Source organism: Pezoporus flaviventris, unplaced genomic scaffold (assembly GCF_033815535.1).
Source record: "Pezoporus flaviventris isolate CSIRO_AGI_PZ_B2104156 unplaced genomic scaffold, CSIRO_AGI_Pfla_v1 ptg000041l, whole genome shotgun sequence".
NCBI classification, from domain to species: Eukaryota; Metazoa; Chordata; class Aves; order Psittaciformes; family Psittacidae; genus Pezoporus; species Pezoporus flaviventris.
In genome coordinates this window covers 5401125-5420953 of record NW_026892589.1, presented here as the reverse complement: position 1 = coordinate 5420953, position 19829 = coordinate 5401125, and the positions used below count along the sequence as shown (strand labels likewise).

Genomic DNA, 19829 nt, shown 5'->3' with positions numbered 1-19829 from the left:
GCCTAAATAGAGCAATGCTTACACAGAGGAGTAGGGGTATTCAAGGTTCTGTGCTATACTTTCTTAGCTGGAAAGGGTGGGGTTTCAGCTCGTGTGTGCTGAAACTGTTCAGCTTGAACCATATTTGTTTCCTTTTCAGGCCCCCAGTGCCAAATAGTATGTTGACCTAAGTAACTGAGAAGAGAGGACACAAGGCAAACTACAAGTGCTTCAGTATGTTGCGTGTATTAAAACAGACTTAAAACAAACAAAAGAGGGTTTAGCAAGGTGTGAGCTTTCCAGGGATTATGAGATCATGCTTAGTTCAATGTCTGATTCCTGAATACTGTGTAGGTTGTTGCATTATTAATCGGTGGTTTCCCTGCACAGCTTCATTAGTTGGTTTGTCAGTTTGGTCATGTTTCCTGACAATGTTAAAATAATATTTATATTAAATTTGTGTTTTATAAGAGCTCTTAGTAGGACATTACTGGGACCGGCAAATGAAGAAGTGTGTTTTTGCTTTGGTCGCTTGAAGGCAGCAGTGGAATTGAGTTTGTTTTATGTGGTGTAACTTGCACTTCTGGGACCCCTTGTTAAAAAAGAGAGAATTGAGTCATAAGTAACTGGAGGTCCATATTTGTAGCAGTAGTCTTTTTATGTGTTTGCTTGTTGTATGTGAATTGGATCATATGAAGTGTGGCTAGCATTTCTCCATTTCGCGAAGAAGAGAAACCATGGAGCACTCGGTCGGGTTTGATCTCTGCTTAGAAAATGGCTTACTCTGAAGTTCTGCAGCATCAGCAGCAGCCATCCCCAGAGAAGTTTGGGTTTTGCTGAGAACTGTCAGCCTTCCCTCCTCAGAGAGGCATTCCTAAACCCCAGAGAATCCCCTCCCGTAAAGTTCTGGAGTAAGCAGCAAGGAGGAATAATAAGTACTTCCTTCCCTTCTATTTTCAGTGGCTGAACTAGAAAGCATCCACTAACACTGTAGCTCATGCTCACAAAAGCCAGCGTAGTGTGGTCCTCTTTTCCTCACCCTCCTCCCCAAGTCTTCAGTTTTTTCTGCAAGGAGTGGTTGTGCTGCAAGTTTTAAGCTGAAAAAGTGTCACCAGGAATATGGTTGACTGACTTCATTGTCCAGTTTCATATTTAGTATAAAAATCAGAAGTTAGCTGCAGAATTTTCATGTGCTCCAGATTTATTCTTTCTTCCAGCAGTGCGTATCAGGCTGGCTTCCCCCAGCCCCAGCTCTCACAGACTGTGTGTTTAGCTAGAAAGGCACGGAGAGCAGCTTGATGTTTTGGATCTTGGGAGGCATTTTGGAGTTTTTGGAAGTGCCTCACTCCTAGTTTCATGTAAACAGCTTTGCTGGCTGTTGCAGAGGGAGGAACCTTTCAGCTGTGGGAATGGTGTCCAGCAGACAGGAGCAGTGTGTTAGATATAAAATCCTTTTCGTGGCCAGAGCCAAAGACATTTTGTCAAGTGTCCTGAGTGAGGATAATCAGTAACAAAACCTTTCAAAGAACTGCAGATGTTTTTCACAAGGACCTGCACTCCTCTCCGTGGGTACTGTCAAACAGGGTCTTGCTAACAAATCTGAACTTTCAAATGATCATCTGAAAACTTTAATTTTAGTCAAACTGAATAACTTTTTCCAGTCTCCTCCTCAGTTATTTCATTGCAACCTTTGCATTTCTGGCTTTCTTAAGTTTTGTTAAAAAAAACCCAACCAAACAAAAAACCCCTAACATTCAGCTCTTTAAAAAGGTTGACGTGTATGATCTGATTTCAGAAATATTCTTATTGAAGGTTATTGATACTTAGAAAGGAAAAACTGATGCCTGATGGTTGTAGTTAAACTTCTCTTTGGGAGGAGTTTGAATGAGACCGTTCTTTAGTCTCTGACTCAACTTGAAGTCTTAAAAAGAATTCAGTATCACTCAAATTCTGATAAACTCATTTTAACATCAATGTTTTGTATATTGCTTAATAAAATCACAGTGGGTGGAATGAAGATTCGGCCATCTGACTCCTGATGGCGGGTTTCTTTCTGCTTTTGGCTTAAGGCTGCATGTGAAACAGGCCAGTATGTAACAGAACACTGATCTTATTTATTGCAAGTCAGCACATCAAAACACAGTGACTTCCCTTATAAAATCAAACCTTTATTAAGGTAAAACTTAATATATAAACTTAAATGCCCGTAATGTGGGTTTTAATTTAAGCTCTTCCAATGTGTCCTGTTGTAGAACTACGGAAGAGCAGCATTTCTCATAATATGCACCTTGGCATTTATCAGATGGACTTGGTCACTTCCACAGCTTTGTAGCTGCAGTTAGCAGAATCTGTCATTGCAAATGGTTTTACTGCATTATTGTAATCTCTGGAGTAGTACTACAATGTATACATGGGACATGGGAGAGCTGCAGAATTGTTTCAGCTGGTTCCAGATAAGGTAACTGAAGGCTCCCTCCAGTGATCTGCCTAATTCAAATGAAGGATGAGATAATGCTGAAAAAGACCAGGAACTTACATGTTGGCTGTCTTCCATTCCTACACAGTGTGTCTAAGTCGACCATAAATTGTTTTGTATCCTCAAATTGGCTAAGTAGGTTGTTGCAATGTGGTGCCATGATGAGGCATTCAGTTGTTTCAGGATTTGGCAGAAACCCAGTTTATGTACGTGCAGAGAAGCAAAAATGTCAGCTCCAGAATGTGTTTTATCTGAGGCCTGAAAGGAAAGTCATTGTATAGGTTGGGGGAAGAAAAAGTTTCTCTCTTTAAATGAAGTATGTGCTGCTTTACAGAACTGTTACCTACAAGGTCTGTGTGCTTGAGAGCTACTGAGCTACACGAGCAGATAAAATCTTTGCCACCAAGCCACAAAAGGTACTTGTGGATGTTGGTAGCTGGGGATGGGAGGAAGCAACGGTTGTGCCTCGGGGGTCAGTCGTGGTGGGGGTATAGGTACTTCCTGGGAAAGGAAAGCTACAAAGAAAGGTTTGAAAGAGAGATACAGGGATCAAACAGGAAAAATGGCTTTGTATGTGATCATCAGGGTGTAAGAGTAGGGAGCATGAGGAAAAGCAAGTGTAAGAAAATTTGACAGGACAGGCTGTGCATTATATCTAGTTGAAGTCACAGTTTCCTATTTAAAAACACCGGTATTTGTTGGTTTTCCCTAAGTTCCTATACATCCTATGGAGCAGAACTGCAGATTCTCTGAACACATGCAGGGGGAGGGCCTGTTGTAGACAAGTCGGTTATGCATCTGCTTCTTTTGTGGTCAGATGTCATCTGTGATTGCAGTAATCATTTTCTTTGCTTCCACTTTGCATTAAGTTCTGAAGAATTTTGCTCATACTGAAAGCAAAGCTAAAAATATCAAAGCAAGACCTTTAAACAAGGATACAAGAGTAAATATTTGTATATCCTGCTTTCTGAACAGGTTTGGAAAGCAAAACTGATTTTCAGGCAGGTCTCCTGTCAATGAGACTATTCTTTCCTGCATTGTCACCAAATGGTTTACACAACCAGAGAGCTGCTATAGGAAAAGCTTCAGGGCTGAATAAAGCACAAGGGAGGGGTTTGCACTGATGTAACAGCAGCTTTTGTGAATGGTCATAATTGGTAGTTGGGTATAGGAGGCGTTGCATTTTTCCTCCTCCTTTAACTTACTACAGATGGCAGAAATGGAGCTGACTAACCATAATGAAATTATTATTTTTATCAGACTCCAGCCTTGCTCCCCAAAGATTCCCTTGTCCCAGAAATTTAATTAGAAGGGTGAGGATGTATGCACAAGTATTTGAATCTGCCACTGGAAAATGGATACTGCTGAGGAATCCGATTCTTTCTAGCAGACTGGGTAGTGCCGTGGTGAACACTGATGATACCAAGGCAGTAACCAAGTTCCTGAGACATTTAGTAACAGATGATTTGAAGATAGAAACTTGCTGTGGCTGCACAAGAAAAGCAGCTTTCAGGCCAGGAAAACTTATTTTAAGTTACTCCTTGTTTTTTATGGTAGTTGATCTTTAGCCTAGGAAGGCATGCTCACAGACGTGTAAGAAGAATGCACGATATAATTTAGGCTTTGCTTGCTTTTATTCTGGGAGTAGTTCAGAAGCATATTTAGAAGGTGTGCTGTGGCTTCTGCAAGCCTCCCTTTTTGCTGCTGGCAGGAATCAGTTGACTCGGATCTCCCTGCCTGAAGGAGCACAGCATTTGTCTGTCCATTATTTCCCTGACCGTCAGTGAAATTCAGTATCCTGCGGAATCCCACCCATATCTGAAGATTTCAGCTGGATCCTTCTGTCCTTTTCGGTTGGATCCCTCTTGAGAGGTTTCCTCTTTTTCTTTCTCTGCAGGGAATCTGGCGCATCCCCGTGGATGAGATCGACCGCCCGGGCAGTTTTGCATCTCATATGAACCGCTCTATTGTCTTACTGCTAAATGTACTGTCACAGCTAAAGGATTACAACACCTTGCTGAAAGTCTCATCTATGCTACAGAGGACCCCTGATCAGGGAAAGTATGGTCTATTTATTTTAATCCATCACTTTGTGAAGCTTTGAATATATTTTGTTCACTGTGTAACTATTTTATTTAGTTTAGGAAAAGTCTTTAGACAGATTCCTCAGGAATATAGAGGAATGATAGTTAATTTTTCTCAGGATTACGATTCCATAATAGACTCTAGAATTTCTCTTGAAACTCAGAGCAGCCATAGAGCTGCCTTGATAGACTTGCAGAGGCTTTCTGTCATGTGGAGGGATTCACTGGTGGGACAGAGCATCATGACTTCTGCACCCTTCTGCTGGCCTCTTGCATAAGAGCTATGTCCAGTGAGGGAGGTCATGGCCCAGGCATCCTGCCTTCCTGTAATCCTTGACAACCTGAACAATGGTTATGTGCCTGTTGGCAGCTGATGCTATTTAAAAAGCTTATCCTATTCATGGGTGATCTAATTTTAATTGCATTAACCTTATTTAAGAAAAAAGACATTCAATGTGAGCTATATACAGATTCATATCAGTTGAAAGACCAAAATAAACATCTAAGGAAAACACTGAAGCAATTGAGGTATAATTCTGGTAGCTTGCCAAGTGGGAAATGTTGAACTCAATCTCTGGCAAATGCTAAGGAAGTTGAACTGGATGATTGATGGCAATAAGTTGGAGGCATTGAAGGTTTCTTCATGTGTTTTTGAGTGTGAGGGCATGTGAATTTGCATAGGTTGTAGTATGTCTGGGAATGTCACCACATGTTCAGCAAACTTGAAGCCAAAAATACTTTGACTTTTAGCATATCTGAAGTACTGAGCCATAGAAGGTTTAAATTCTGTCCTAAGCAAGCCCATAGTTGTACTAAAAATATTATGTTATTTGTAAGTCTAGACTGAATTTAACAAACAAGTAATTTGACATGTCGGATTGGCCAGTGCCAGCGATGGTGAACTTACAAATGCAAACATTCTGGGTGTGTCTGGTATATGCCTGTAACAGGCCTGGTTTTAAAAACAGGGAGTTTTCAGCTGAACTGTAGTTATACTGGACTAATGAGGAGTCAGGGGTTTGTATCTTTTGTCTGAAAAGCAAACCCTAAAATTTTGATTACCAGGTTAATGTAATATTGTAGAGAAAAAATGTGTATTAAAAATATTGGCTTCAAAATTTACTTGGTTTTTAGCCCTCTCAGTAAAAGCAGCTAATTCTGAAATGGAGATTCAGTTTTCCTCAAACTCAGTTAGGCAGGATTGATGGCTGGAAGTATTTTCCTTGAAAGTGGGCTAAAGCATTTCGTCAGAATACACTGAAGTTATAATGCTCTTGTAAATAAAATGAAGCTACAGAATGAATAAGTTTTACACATACAACTTTTATATTTTTTAAATAATACTAAATAGGAAAAAAGGTATTGGTATCTGGAACATGAAAATCCCATCAGTTCAGGATAGCTTTGTGTGACTGATGAGCCTCTTCAAGAAGAAGTTTGACTAAAAAGCTGGTATTTGAGGGTCACAGAGGGGTTGATGTAAGAAAACTGTAATTCTGGTTGTCTGTTTTGCTCCGGGTTTGGTTTGTTGGGTTTTTTTATCCTTTCCCTTTCCCTCTGTTTGTAGATCCTGCTATCATTTGCTTCATGCATGTCATCTTTGATGGTTATGCTGAGGGGAAGAGCGGAGGGAAATGTAGCTAAAGTGTTAGATTTCAATATGCAACCATTGGTGGTGTTTGTTTTCTTGTAACTTGCTTTAAAATTGTTGTGTTGAGTTTTCTGGGGGGTTGGTTTGGTTGGGGTGGGGGTGGGGTGTTTTCTTTTCAGTGTCCTGGTTCTTGCTTTTAAGGTTCTATCAGCTTTGGGCAAGTAGCTTAATTTCTGTTACCTTACTGTGGCACAGGAAGTACTTGCGTGATGCCGATCGCCAAGTTTTGGCCCAACAAGCCTTTGTGCTTACAGTGAAAGTGTTGGAGGACATTCTCAACGATCTGACACAGGTAAATGTGTTTAATGGTCCTTGATTTAGTAACTATTTTTTCCTAGATTTAGTTTGCTGACCGTAGATCTCCTGAGACGGAAGTGCTGCATTATTATCACTTATTCCTAATACCTTTTGCTTATGTGCAACTACATATTAAACTTCCTTCCAGCATTGTTGTCTTTTGTTTTTGAAATCCAGTAACAAATAACCGTTGTTGAGAACCGATTGCAGTAAGTTTGGTTTGACTGTCCCTAATATTTCAAGTGATGGTAGCTTTGTGGAGTATAAAACCAGCTACATTTGCAGGTGGGGTCTGTTGGAAATTTCCTTTTCAAATGAACTGATATTCCTCTTGCAAACTAAAACCACACAACTAGATACTATGTGCTGGTTCTTGACAGCACCACATCTTTTATTACATGTAATTGTAATTTAGGTGAAATCTTAAGAAGTCAGAGACTAATCAGTTTCCTGGTGAAGATAACTGGAACTTGGAGGTTTATTTAATAAATGCATTCAAGGAATTGTTTGTCCCTCAGGGCTTTCCAGGTTTACAAGAGTACAGTAAATGAAAGCTTCTTTAAGGACACTGGAACTCTGTATGAAATAGTTTGCTCATAAATCTGGGTGGAAGAATTGTATCAATAGCCGTTTTTGAAAGAAGAGATGATGTAGTGAGGTCTTCTACCTTTGGACCATCACCAAAGAAAAAGTGCAGAAATTAAAATACTCCAGCAGAGGTTAACATCCTTCTTGATCTACTAACAAGAAGGTTATGTAAGAGCAACCAAGGGGAAGATTCTTAAATTGGAGGTTAATTTGCAGCTGCCAAAAGGAACAGATTCAGTTTTGCTTTCAGTATATTACAAGAAAATTTAAAGCTATTAAAACCTTACCTTTCATTTAGTTGGATCACATAGTATAGACTGAAGTAGTTTGAGGGGGGAAAAACATTTCAGCTTTGGTTCACCCTGTGCTGTTGATTTCTTTGTGGTGGTTTTACTGATTAAAATACTTTAATTGTAAGACTCGTGGCATGGATTAATTAATATTCAGGAGCAAACAAGAGTGAATTTAGAATAAATGCATTTTCTTCAGCAGAAGCAGTAATGTAAAGGTACTTGCTGTCAGTTTTCATGGTAGTCATAGCTGTACTCAAATGCTTTCTGATTGCATTAATAACAGAGAAGAATGATCTCTTTTATAAAGGTTTCAGAAGATCAGAGTTCCAAGTCTTCTAACCTTGCTTCAGGAAGGATGACAACAGACGTCTCTAATAAAACTACTGCTGAAGAGGGGAAAGAGGTTCTTCCCAAAAAGCCAGTTTTATCAGATGGAGTAGCACATAGTACTGAGAATGGAGTAAAGGAGGTGACCCAGGGACAAATTCCCAATGCCATGGACATATTGGAACAAGAGGACAAGAATGACAAGGAAATTAAAGAGCTCCCGGGCCCTGGTTCAGTCGAGCCTATGGATCTTGATGGATATTCCAAGGACCCTGAAAAAATTGATTCTTCATGTAAACGCAGTGAGCCAGAACGTCTTCAGTCTGGCAGGAACTCCAAGGAGAGAGCTTCAGAGAGCCGGACTCCAGAGCTTTCTTTGGAAGAGCTAAGTATTAGCTCAAAACATCAGCAGCAGACAGCTAAAGGAATAGTTCAAGCAGTACCTACAGAAGAACCTATGCAGAGATCAAGCAGGAAAAGGAAATTACTTGAGGATGTGGAGTCTGGAAAAACACTTCTGCTTGATGCGTATAGAGTGTGGCAGCAAGGTCAGAAAGTTATGGCCTATGACCTGGGTAAAATTGAGAAGATCATGTCTGAAACGTACATGCTGATTAAACAGGTATTTTATCATTAATTGTAATTTCTCTGTGTGACCTCAAACATGATTGTAGATTACCAGGAACTGCTAAACCAAGTGGTATAAAATTTGCCCTATATCTGTTAAAAAGTTGGGGAGAGAAATACCCCCGAAGAACTATTCTCTTGACAAGACCACTGCTGGGGAGGGGTGGGGAGTAGGACCCTCCATGTTTTGGAACTAAATTTAAATATAGATAATTTAAGAGCTACAATGCAAATTGTATGGGGTTTGTTCATGCTAAATGTTAGTTTGAATTGAGATACTTGTGTATCTTTGCATATATGTTCCTGAATAACTTAAGATCACTGTTCTGCCATAGAAATGCTGCTTCTCACCCTTACTCCCATACTCTACACCCCCATTTCATATGAATTTAATTAAATTTATAGATGAGCTACGTATGACTTAATTAGTTGTGATTCTGTGTTCAGGTGGATGAAGAAGCAGCACTTGAACAGGCAGTCAAGTTTTGCCAGGTGCATATGGGAGCATCAGCACAGAAACAGGTAAGCTCTGTGAAGTCCCTGTCTGCTTATAGTGAGCTTTTATTACTTAGTCTGTACAATCAAGTCTGTCACTGAGTGTTTGCAGCAATTGGAAATACCTACTTTCCTTGTATTGTTGTCATCTAAGACAAGTTGGGCCATATCAGTGCAGGGAGCTCATCCCTATTTATGTCAGGCTTGAAGGACAATTTGCGTGCCCAAAAGCTTTTGGGAAAACCTCAGTCAATCTTGAAATTGAAATATTTATGGCACACTACAGTCTTCTTAATGACCACATCATTCCTTGGCATTTCATAGATAGTAATTACTTCTCTCTGATCCCTAAGGGCTAACAACCTCATAAGCTTTTCCCTTGCTAGCATTGCACTCTGATCTGGAGATCCCAGATATCTTCTCTCAACTTGAATGGTTGAAAATCTGATTTTAACTCTCTTATATTACTCATGTTTGTTTTAGTTTGTAGTTTCTGAGTTTATCCAGCAAATAATTAAATAGCTATAAAGGGTTGGCTATTTATCAGTCCTTAATGTGAAATGAAAGCCAAGAAGAAAACTGGATGAATGACATGTTTAGTGGTCATTCAGTTTGCCAGCAAACCATTGGTTGAAAGCCCCAAAGTATTTTGTACTGTGATTTTTGCCATCAGCACACAAGGAAGACGTTTTTGACTGGAAGATAAAATATGTTTTGAAGAAAATCTATATCCCTAGTTAATAGTCTGTGGTTTAATACTGCGTGGGGCTTTGTGCGTGTTTTATGCTATGAAAACACAGCCTGTGTTATTGATTGCTAGCTCTCAAAAAGTAATTAAAATAGTATTTGTCTAAAAGTACTTGAAAAAAATCGGTTGGAGTGCAATTTATAAACCTGTGGTCTTCGAGTGTTTCACCAGTGCTTGCCTGTACCATGCTTAAGTTTGTAAAACAGGAAGTGTCTCTTAAGTTTTCTGCACAAGAAAGGTGGACAACTATATGAATACATTGAATCATGTTCCGTACTTACTTAAAGTAGAGCTCTTTAAGGAAAGTCTTGAACAAACTTGTTTTATGAACTGCAGAAATTTATTCTGGTTTTCTGCAGGTTGTCTCTTCTGTCCCTCATGTATTTCTTCTATTCTTTCATCTTCCTGTTATCTCCTGTAACTTCATCTACCTGTCATGTGCCTTACTTAGGGGAGGTGTACAAGGAGAAGTGTAGCCTCTGACTAGTCTAGAGATATCTACACAATGCATTCCAGCTTGCCAGAGAAAAAAGTACTATGTTTGCAGGGAGGGGGATAATTGCTGGATTTTCAGTCACCTTGCCTAGGCATGGACTTCCATAAAAATGGAAGGACGGACAGTAAAAGCTTCTCAGAATTTCTCATCATCCTCCAAATTTGGATGAGGCTTTTCTTCTGTAAAATACACCTGTCTCTGCTTTGCAAAAGCATAAGCTTTTAAGGAGGTACATCTCTGATGTTAGCAAGTTAAATGCTGTCTTAATGTGAAAAGGGTTTGAATACCTGTCTTGCCTGTTTTTCAAAATTAAATGTGTTTCTGGAGCCTCCAGATAATTCTTCTGGTTCCTGAGGCAAATCTGGTTTCTCTCTCCAGAACACTGCCTCTGTTCTTTAGATCTTTTCACTCTTAACTTCAATAATGCACGTTGCCTGGTCCTCCCTTCAGTGTGTTAATGTACATGACAAATGCTTTTCAGAACTAAAGCACAGCTGTTAGAGATGCTGGTTAATAGGCAGAAGAACTTCCAAGGTGAACCTTCTGTATTATATAGAGTCAAGAGGGCTTCCTTTCAAGTTTTTCTGCCTAGTGCAGCTGAAGAAAATTGAGGCTATAAGTCAACCACTGTAACAAGGTTTAGTGCTGTCTACTCTGCAACTCCAGGAAAAGCAGGTTTTTCTGTGTCTTTCGTGAAAGGTTCTAGATGCTATTCTTGTTTCCATTTAAGATATGTGCCTTCTGGTGGAGCTTGAACCTTGTGTTTTCATGCTCTTGAATCTATGGGTACTTGTTCTCATATCATTTTGCTGGATATTGTTTTACTGGTGATTATTGCCTTGTTGAGGAGAGCAGAGGAGAATCAGAGAATAAACTAGGTTGGAAAAGACTTTTTAAGATCATCAAGTCCAACCATTAACATCAGGACTGCCAAGGCCACCACTAAACCATGTTACTAAGGGCCTCATTTACACGGTTTTTGAACACTTCAAGGGTAGGTGACTCCACCACTGCCCTGAGCAGCCTGTTCCAATGCCCTGATTACCCTCAAGGCAGGGGCTGTTATACAGCATTTGTCCTAGACAACTTCACCTTCACACTATATTTCTTCTTGAAATGGTGTTAGTATTTGTTGTCAGGAGACATGCCAGCCTAGGTTTTTCCCTGTGCTGTGTGGAAGGTCTGAGTCTGGAGTGTGCATGAAGGTCTCCAGTTACTGAGATAAAAGTTACCAAACAGTATGTTTAGTTACAATGTGCATTTGTATGGTGCATCTCCTAGCAGAGCAAGAGGAAGGGATGTAAGAGTGAAGAGAGTGTTTCTTCATTGGCTTTTCATGGCAGTAACTTTCTCCAAGTTGTGCCCCTCAGGAAGTCAGTAACGTTTTTTCCATTGAACTACAGAAATGAACAGAAATGTCAAGGCAGGTATTCTAGTAAAATCATAGTCTGGTATTTCAGATTTTATTTCTTTTTTTTTTTTTAATAAATCTTGGCATGTTAAGGTTGGGTTTTTTGGGTTGTGGTTTGTTTTTGTTTGGTTTCTTTTAGTTTATCTTGGGGGAAAATAGGTGTTATCACACTGTGATTTATGACTTCAAAATCAAAGGAATTAGCTAATAAGCTTCTTTTTGAATGTAGTCACCTTTTTAAACCTCACTCAAGCAACTCACATGTATCAGCCAAGCTCCTTGCTGGGCTTTCTTGGAAGTTCAGGGTATGCAATTGCTATGACAGCTTTTCCAGCAAGGTCAACAGTTACTCAGGCATGCAGCAAAGCATGAGAATGGGGAACTTTTCTAGGTCACTTCCCCAGGTATTTAGTTGACTTTGTAGAAGAAGATGCTGGAGTCTCACTTATTCGATACATGTGAACATCACATCAGTCATAGGACTACAGAGGATTTCTAAAATCAAGTGGAAGGGTCACAGTATTGCCAAGCTATTAAAAAGATTAGATCTCATCACAAAAGCATGATAACTCACTTTGTCAAATTCTGTTTACTGACTGCTGTATTGTTTCCTCCTTATGCCTGAAGAGCCATATAAAAAATTCAATAGTTGTTAAATATTTAGGTTAAAAACTCTGACTGGCCTGGAAGGAAGTGGAAAAGCCATAATTCAAATAATTCCTCACTTTAGTAGCAAGTGAAAGCTTTCATAAAGAAACCATATACTTCCTGGAACTGTAAAATAGAACAGCCAGCAAAAAAAGACATATATCAGGGTAGATTTTGTGTTCTCTTGGGGTTTTTTGGTGGTTTTTTTGAACTGTCAGTTTCTGGGATAAATGACTTAAGAACCACAGGTCCTGTAAACCTACTCAAACTATCCAATAACAAAGCACTTCTCTGGGCTGCCACAGCTCTATGCATGACATCATTTGTTTATAGAAAGCAAATACTTGCCAATTTTAAATAAAACAGGACTCAGTCTGTGGAAAACAGACAGATGTCTGCAAGAGTGGCTATTGCTGTGTCTCCACACTAATTCATAGTGTTATAGTAGCAGTAGGGCAGCTTCACACAGCCTACAAGATCCTGCTAGAAATGGACTAAAAGGAAACTGCAGCATGTAATAATCTCATTAGCTGGGAGTGCTTCCTTAAAAGGAATGATTGCCATCTTCAAAGTGCATCACATTAAGAGGTATGTTTTATTTCAAGTGATTTAACAGGAAATCTTGTCACTTCCAGTGCAGTCAAATACTAGCTCATCTACAGTATCCACTTTCAAGGTTAGTTTGTGTGCAGGTTTTTCACCATTCTCATGTTTTGCCGCATGCCTGAGTAACTGTTGACCTTGTTGGAAAAGCTGCCATAGCAATTGCATACCCTGAACCTTCAGGAAAGGCCAGCAAGAAACTTGGCTGATATATGTGAGTTGCTTGAGTGGAGTTTTAAAAGGTGACTGCATACTCAGAGTTAAGAGGACAAGGGCAATATTGTCTGGTCAGTTTTCAGTGATACAGAAGATTGCCCAGTGAACACTTTGAAAATAAATACCATTTGATTTGTTACAGCAGTATAATCATCAGCTCTTCAGAGAATTTTGTTGTGCTGCTTCTTGCAGATACAACTGCCCTTGTTGAAGTCACTGAGTTGGTCTTATGACTAAACTAATGTAGACTGAGGATTTAACAAAATAGCTTCTCAAATATTCACATTCTCTAGTATAGCCTGTTGACCCTTCAGCCTATTGCACTGTTTTTAAAAGCAAGAGACTGAAGTTCCAGAGACTACTTAAATTTAGTTCAGAATATAGCAGCTTCCAAAGAAGGCTGTATGGCCACCAGTAATGAGTGGGGTTGTGACTTCAAAGGCAATTGCTTATGCTAGGATTTCAAGTCATGAAATGAGTAGTCCTGCAGCTGGAAAAGGTGGGAGAACAGTAGCCCATCTCATCTGATGGGCTTTTTGTAACTGAGGGAGGAAAGAAAGTAGTTCAGGTTGGACTTACGAGTTGTGATGGTGTTGGAGTTTTCGGAGTTGTTTTGTCATTGTTCAAAGTAATACCTCTAGAAGACATGACAGTGAGTCATAGCATAAGAACATAGCATAGTTAAATCAGCATTTTCAAGTGAGAACTGCTGCTGGAAGTAAGCCTGCTTTCTTGGTGGCTGCTCTTCCTCTGTCATGGTATACATTCCTCTGTACTGGCCCAGGTATTTGAGTGGCTGCGCAGTACACGAGACTGGAGAATAGGTGTGGCTGAAAGTCATTCTTCCTCTTTCTGTTCTTTTCCATTGTAGATGTGAGCCACATTTTTGATACATACATATTTAATAGGCTGCGACTGCTATGTTAATAGTAGTCACTATGTTAATAGTAGTTAAGTACTACTATTCACTATGTTAATAGTAGTTAAGTACTGAAGTTACACTAGAGATAATTCACTTTGTGGTCAAGCAGCATTTTGAAGGATGCTTATTCTTTTCGATTTTCTCAATCTGAGAATGTTATCAAAAAGATCTGCAGAGATCCTGAAAGCAGTCAGCTATTGCTCTGAGTTATAAGATGTATTTTTAGTCTTGCCAGCTATGATTTTCATGCGAAATTAATGGCCCCTGGAAATGGAATACCAAGAGCTTGTTGAGGGAGAATGAAAGATTAAGAGGCAGACTAGTTTGACCTTGATGTGGCATTGTACTTAAATCTGTAGTCCTAAGGACTAAGGAGGGGGTGTGCTGGCAGAAAGCAGTTGTGAGGCTGCTAGATAATTGGAGAATTTCTAATACACCTTTTCTCTGGCTGCCTAAAATTGGTCACATTACAGTCTTCATTTTATACATAATGATGATGTCTGTGATACTGTTAAGGACATGTCACCCTGAGAAAGTTACTGCAGCACAATCTAGGATGAAGCTTCGTAGTGCACAGAACATTCTATTAATGCATGTGGAGATACTTCAGTCTGAAACGCATCTTTCTTTTCTTGACTTGCAATTCAAAAAGGTATTTTTATTACTGAGGACTTAGTTTTGTGTGCATTAATACTAAAATTACAGCTTTCACCAGTATTGAAACTGTCATGACAAGTAGCTTTACGAGGACAGGTAAAACTTTGTGGTTGTGTTAGGATATATTGTGGATTGCCAATCCTGAGAACTGAATAGAACAAATAGCTTAAAACATTGCAGGCATCAACATTGTACACAGGGCTGGACTTAACATCTCTAAAAATACAAGAGTGTTCAAGGGCAAAGTTCCAGAATGCCATTAAGTCTCTAGTCCTGTGTGTTGACCCTTGAGAATATGGGACTGTATGTAGAAAGTCCTCATAATGGGTAGTATTGTAGCAGCTGAAATTCCTATTGGCTCTTCACAGTATAGTATATCATCTAAATGTCATGAGAAGGGGCTATTTCAACATTGCCGAGTTATTTAAGACTCACTGCTGCCTTAGCCAAAAAAACCCTTGCTCTGGGACCACTTCCATCCCTGAAGAGTGAGAGAGAAATTTTCAACCACTGTTTCCTGATCCAGCTGCCAGACCTCAAGCTCTCCCTGCACCATTCGGACTGATCATATCCTCGCTTTCACCCTTGGCTTGAACTCGCCTCATCCAAAGTATCACCTCCTTGATCACCTTCTCCCACTGGCTGGTGCCAAATTCCGAGTGCTCTCCTCATTTCCCTTTCTAAATCTGTGGTCAAAACTCTTCAGCAGCTTTCAGTGCTGGATCTAACTAAATATGATGTTTCATGAAGAAGCTGCTGCTGGAATCAACACGAGTACATTTATTATAAACACAAAGGCACAACTAGGCTATGCAGATCAGCTGTGCCTTTTAGGCTCCTGGCAGGATCCTTGAGTTTATGAAGCTTGCTACTTCTGTAATTTAAAAGCTGTATTTGTTGAGGAAAGGCAGTGCTTTAGTGCTGCTGTTTTCTTGCCCTTCTCTAGTTTCAAAACAGGTAACTGAGGTCTTGGTTCTCCTTCCATTGGTGTTTAATTGTTCCCAGCATTGGTGATGTCTTAAAGTCCAAAATGTCCTGAAGCCTTAAACCACAGCCTCATACTGAAGAAATTTCAGGAATGATGCCATAGATGATGGGTTTGCTGTATGGGGTCTGCAGCTGGAACTACACACAACCTCAAAAGTGCTCAGATTGATTCTGGAGCATCAGTCTAGTGATGTTACAATATCTGTGTTGGACCTTACAGTGATTGTGACATTTTATTTGGAACAGGAAAAATTGTCTCTGTGAGTGAAGCTAAAGGGCACTTCAGTGAGTGTTTCCCCTTCTGCTGTGGAATGCAGTCAGCACTGCAGTGACTTGTTCTTCAAGTAGAAAACTTGAGTGACTTGTTTGAACTGCCTTGAATGTCTAGAGCAGTTTTGTCTCTAATCCCACTTAAATAAACCAACCAAACCACACAAAAACAAACCACCAAGCTGTTCTCTTCAAGAAACTGCTAAAAGCCTTTTTGCAAAGGCACTTTCCTGGGGATGGGAGGAGTTAAGTAAAATATTAAATTATTAGAAAATAATCAGCTCTATTTCTACCTCATGTGTTTTTTCCCCTCCTTTTTGTTCCACCCACATGCTGCTAATTTTTGTCTTTTCTTCCTGCACATCAAGACGTCAGAGGCTGCTTACAGAAAAAGTTGTTTTTCCTGAGTTGTCTGTATGCTTTATTAATGCAGCAAACATGACAAGAAAGGAGGGGAAGGAGGAGGTGGGGGTAGGGGGGGGGGACACACACAAAAGGATGAGCTCTTTCATGGTCTCCTATCATAGGGTGACCATTTTGTTCACTGTTGCATTTGCCAGTTGCCATGGCATCCCCCTCTCACTCTATCCTGGAGGTGTATTCTTGATATAATTAACAGCTCTCCTCCTTCTGTCTCCTGCAGAAAGCAATCATTAAGTGAACATGAAGGGAAGAAAAGTCACTTTTTATCTTTTACTTTGTCTGACAGTGGTTTTCATCCTGCTGCCTTATCTCTTTTGGTCCAATAATGATGTTTTTATGTATGGAGCATTGCTGGAACACAGCTGCTTGCGTAGAGCAGAACGTTACGCCCCTGCATGCATTTGTGTAAATGGAGGATTTTGTTAGGTTAAAGTGCAGTTCAATCAGATGTATCTAAACCTTAATTATTTTCTATATATAAAACTGTAATCTTAGGAAATAAAATTGGAACCTTGGTAAATACAAGGTTTTTTAGAATCGGGATCATGGATATTGCTGCTAGTTCTAATGTACCTTGAAGAAAACTTCCAAATGAGATTCCTTTTAAATATCGCTGCAGAGAGATTGGGGGGGAAAAAATAAGAATAGGCATAGTTTAATTGAAACACTATATTGAACAGAAGTTGAGGGGCCAGTATGGTGGCAAGTGGCCAGTGTGTTGTTCAGCCACGTTGTGTGACAGCTTCAAGGGTTTGTGGTGATGCACTGGTATTCTTTTAAAAGGCACATCTTTTTGTTAGGTGGATTCTGACTTCAGTCCCACAGAATGCCACACTGAGGCACAGGAATAAATTAAAAACCCAAGAATAAGTTACGTAACAGGTGCACTGCTAGCATCTTTCAGCAGGAAACTTGTGTTGGGAAGACCATCACTATCACTTTCTGTGGAACACCTGATTGTTACTTTTTCCCACACCCCCAGAGCAGTGGGCTGTTCTAGGAGCGGTATCAGAAGGTCCCTGTAGGATTTGTTTGTTGTGTTTTGAAAGCAACAATAAGTATGGTAATGTCATGGTTTAACCTCAGCCAGCAGCTAAGCCCCACACAGCCGCTCACTCACTTCCCCTGGTGGGATGGGGGAGAGAATCAGAAAGCTAAAAGTGAGAAAATTCGTGGGTTGAGATAAAGACAGTTTAATAGGTAAAGCGAAAGCCGCGTGTGCGAGCAAAGCAAACCAAGGAATTGGTTCACCACTTCCCATGGACAGGCAGGTGTTCAGACATCTCCAGGAAAGCAGGGCTCTGTCACGTGTAACAGTGACTTCGAAAGAAGAATGGCATCACACCCAATGTCCCCCCCTCCTTACTGCTTCATCCCCCAGCTTCCATTGGAAGGGTTTGTCCATAGCCTCCGAGAAGCTGAATGAACTCTTGGAGGAGTATACAGAAATAGTCAATGTTTTAACAAATAAGGAGTCTGATCTTGTCACCTGCGTAAGTCAGATATAGTCACAATTCAAACATGCATGCAAGTTATTTAAATTTTAGCTTTATACAGACTTCATAATGAAGAACATTTTTGCTAAGTTTTTTAAAGAAGAGCAAATAGGTTAGCAGGTATTTATGGAACTAATGGACTGTTCTAGTCATCTTCTGTGACATGTCATTTGGTTATGAATAAGCCTTGTATGTTAGTTCCATCCACTTTGGTAGTATGGTAGTCAAGAGAGATGTAGCACTGCATCATCTTCAGTAACTCGTAAAGCATGCAGAAGGAAGTCCAATCCTGACTAGATGAACCTGTAATCACAATGAAAGATAAGGCAAATAAGAGTTTTCATCTTATTTCAGTTATATGCACTTGTTCTCTAAGTAGCATCCTCATCAGTGTAAGAAAAGATTCCTTTCCTTTTAGTGACTAAAGCCACTTTGTAATAAAGCCACCATCTTTTAAACATAGTGGTGGTAACAGACACTTAACACAGTGCAGTGAATTAAAGAGGGGGAAGGAGAATTGCTATACTTTTGACTTAGTACCACAACAAAATAGAAACTTTAAAAAAAAAAACCCTCTCCTAATGAGAAACCACATAAAACGCTGGTAAAGGATTATTGTCACTGCTGCTCAGTTCCCTACTGTATCTTTGAGGGAAATAATCTTTATTATGCCTTGCTGCTGGTACAGCAGTAGAAATAGATGAACATAAAGTGCTTCTGGCAAAGCCAAGACTTCCTGTAATGAGTTTTTCTGGGATTATTTCTCATATGCAGTGTTATAAAGCCTTGTCTTTTCCTGGAGGCAGGATGATGAAATGTGGCCCCGTAAGTCTTGAGTTGTGTAGTTAGTGACTTTGCCCTGAACTGGAATTCTTGCCCCTACACTAAAACCAAAATCTCTGAAAGAAAACAACATGTGCCTTACTGTGGTGCTCATCTTAATTTTCTCCTTACAGCTTTTGGGTGCTCTTCAGTTTCTGGGGCCAGTAAAACATACAAAGAAGGTTTAAATCTCCTTTTTTATGGCTGTATGAGGTACAGAATACATAGTAGCAAAGGGTGGGGATTTTTTTATGCTTTGGACTCTTATTTTAAAAACAGGTGTTTCTCCTCTTTTTTTCTTCCACCCCCTTGTTTGAGAAGAAAAAGTCATTGAGAGGGGTTTGGGTTGGGGTTTTTTCCGCCTTTCAAGGTCTCTGTTTCATTGGGCTGAAAGAACCTGTCTCTTTACAGAAGTCTTAGACAACCCTTCACCTGATCACAGGTAGAAGGTTTCCTTTAAAGCCATAAATAAGGAAATCTTTGGTTGCCATTCTTTGGTGTAAAGCTGCACTTTTTGACTATGCATTAGAATTTTTAGTCATGATTTTACTGAGACAGAACCATCATGTTAGTTTCAGCTTCATTCTTTTGAGCAAACAAAATGTTATTCTCTTCAGGTTGGTTCTCTGCAAAAAAAAAACCAAAATATTTTGCCCAAACCACAGCTTCACCTGGAGGAACCAGTTCAAAATAAAACCTAATTTTTCTTGTCCCTAGAACAGCACCTTCACTTTGAGAAACATTAAATAGAAGTTTGGTTTCATCTGTGTATACCAGTAAGGGGTAACTTTAGTCTCAACCTTTTCTCTCTATGTGCTTGATCACATGCAACTTGCAAGACGGCCTTCTTTATTTCAGTGCTTGTCCATTGCCTGGCTAAACACGTGTTGGCCACCCACTGGGGTTCTACCTGGCAGCCAGTTCCCAGTGGCATTCCTCAAACTTATACTGGGGCGTCATTCTCCCTGATGCTTCGGATGATGGGATGGAGTGAACCCTTAGTGAGTTTACATGACACCAGCTTGGAGGGCATGGTCAGTGTGCTGGAACTTGGATAAGACTGGAAGAACTAGCTGAAGGTTCAACACTGAGAGATTCAAAATCCTGTGCCGGGGGCAGAGTGATCTCTGTGCAACAGAGCTGGCTGCGGAACAGCTCTGCCAAAAAAACATATGGAGCTATGGACAAAGAAGTTGAGCACAGGTCAGCAATGTGCCTTTATGGCAGTGAAGTCAGAGAGAGGTGGGTTTCTTTGTCCTGGAGAACAGGAGACTAATGGAGGGTGTGGGTATGGAATTGTCATCTTCAGCAGG

General features: G+C 40.0%; 1 protein-coding gene across 8 annotated transcripts in view; it reads left to right on the top strand.

The window, feature by feature from the left end:
• The window catches only part of CABIN1 (calcineurin binding protein 1), a 108869-nt gene that overhangs the window by 72324 nt on the left and 16716 nt on the right, over positions 1-19829 (top strand). For 7 of the 8 annotated variants that reach the window (XM_061465990.1, XM_061465988.1, XM_061465989.1 and 4 more), the window contains 4 exons: positions 4353-4516; positions 6386-6482; positions 7676-8317; positions 8770-8844. In XM_061465990.1, coding sequence (XP_061321974.1) covers positions 4353-4516; positions 6386-6482; positions 7676-8317; positions 8770-8844 — 978 coding nt within the window. Of the gene's footprint in view, positions 1-4352; positions 4517-6385; positions 6483-7675; positions 8318-8769; positions 8845-16998; positions 19047-19829 lie in introns of those variants that run through there. The other variant, XM_061465992.1, reaches the window with a different exon arrangement.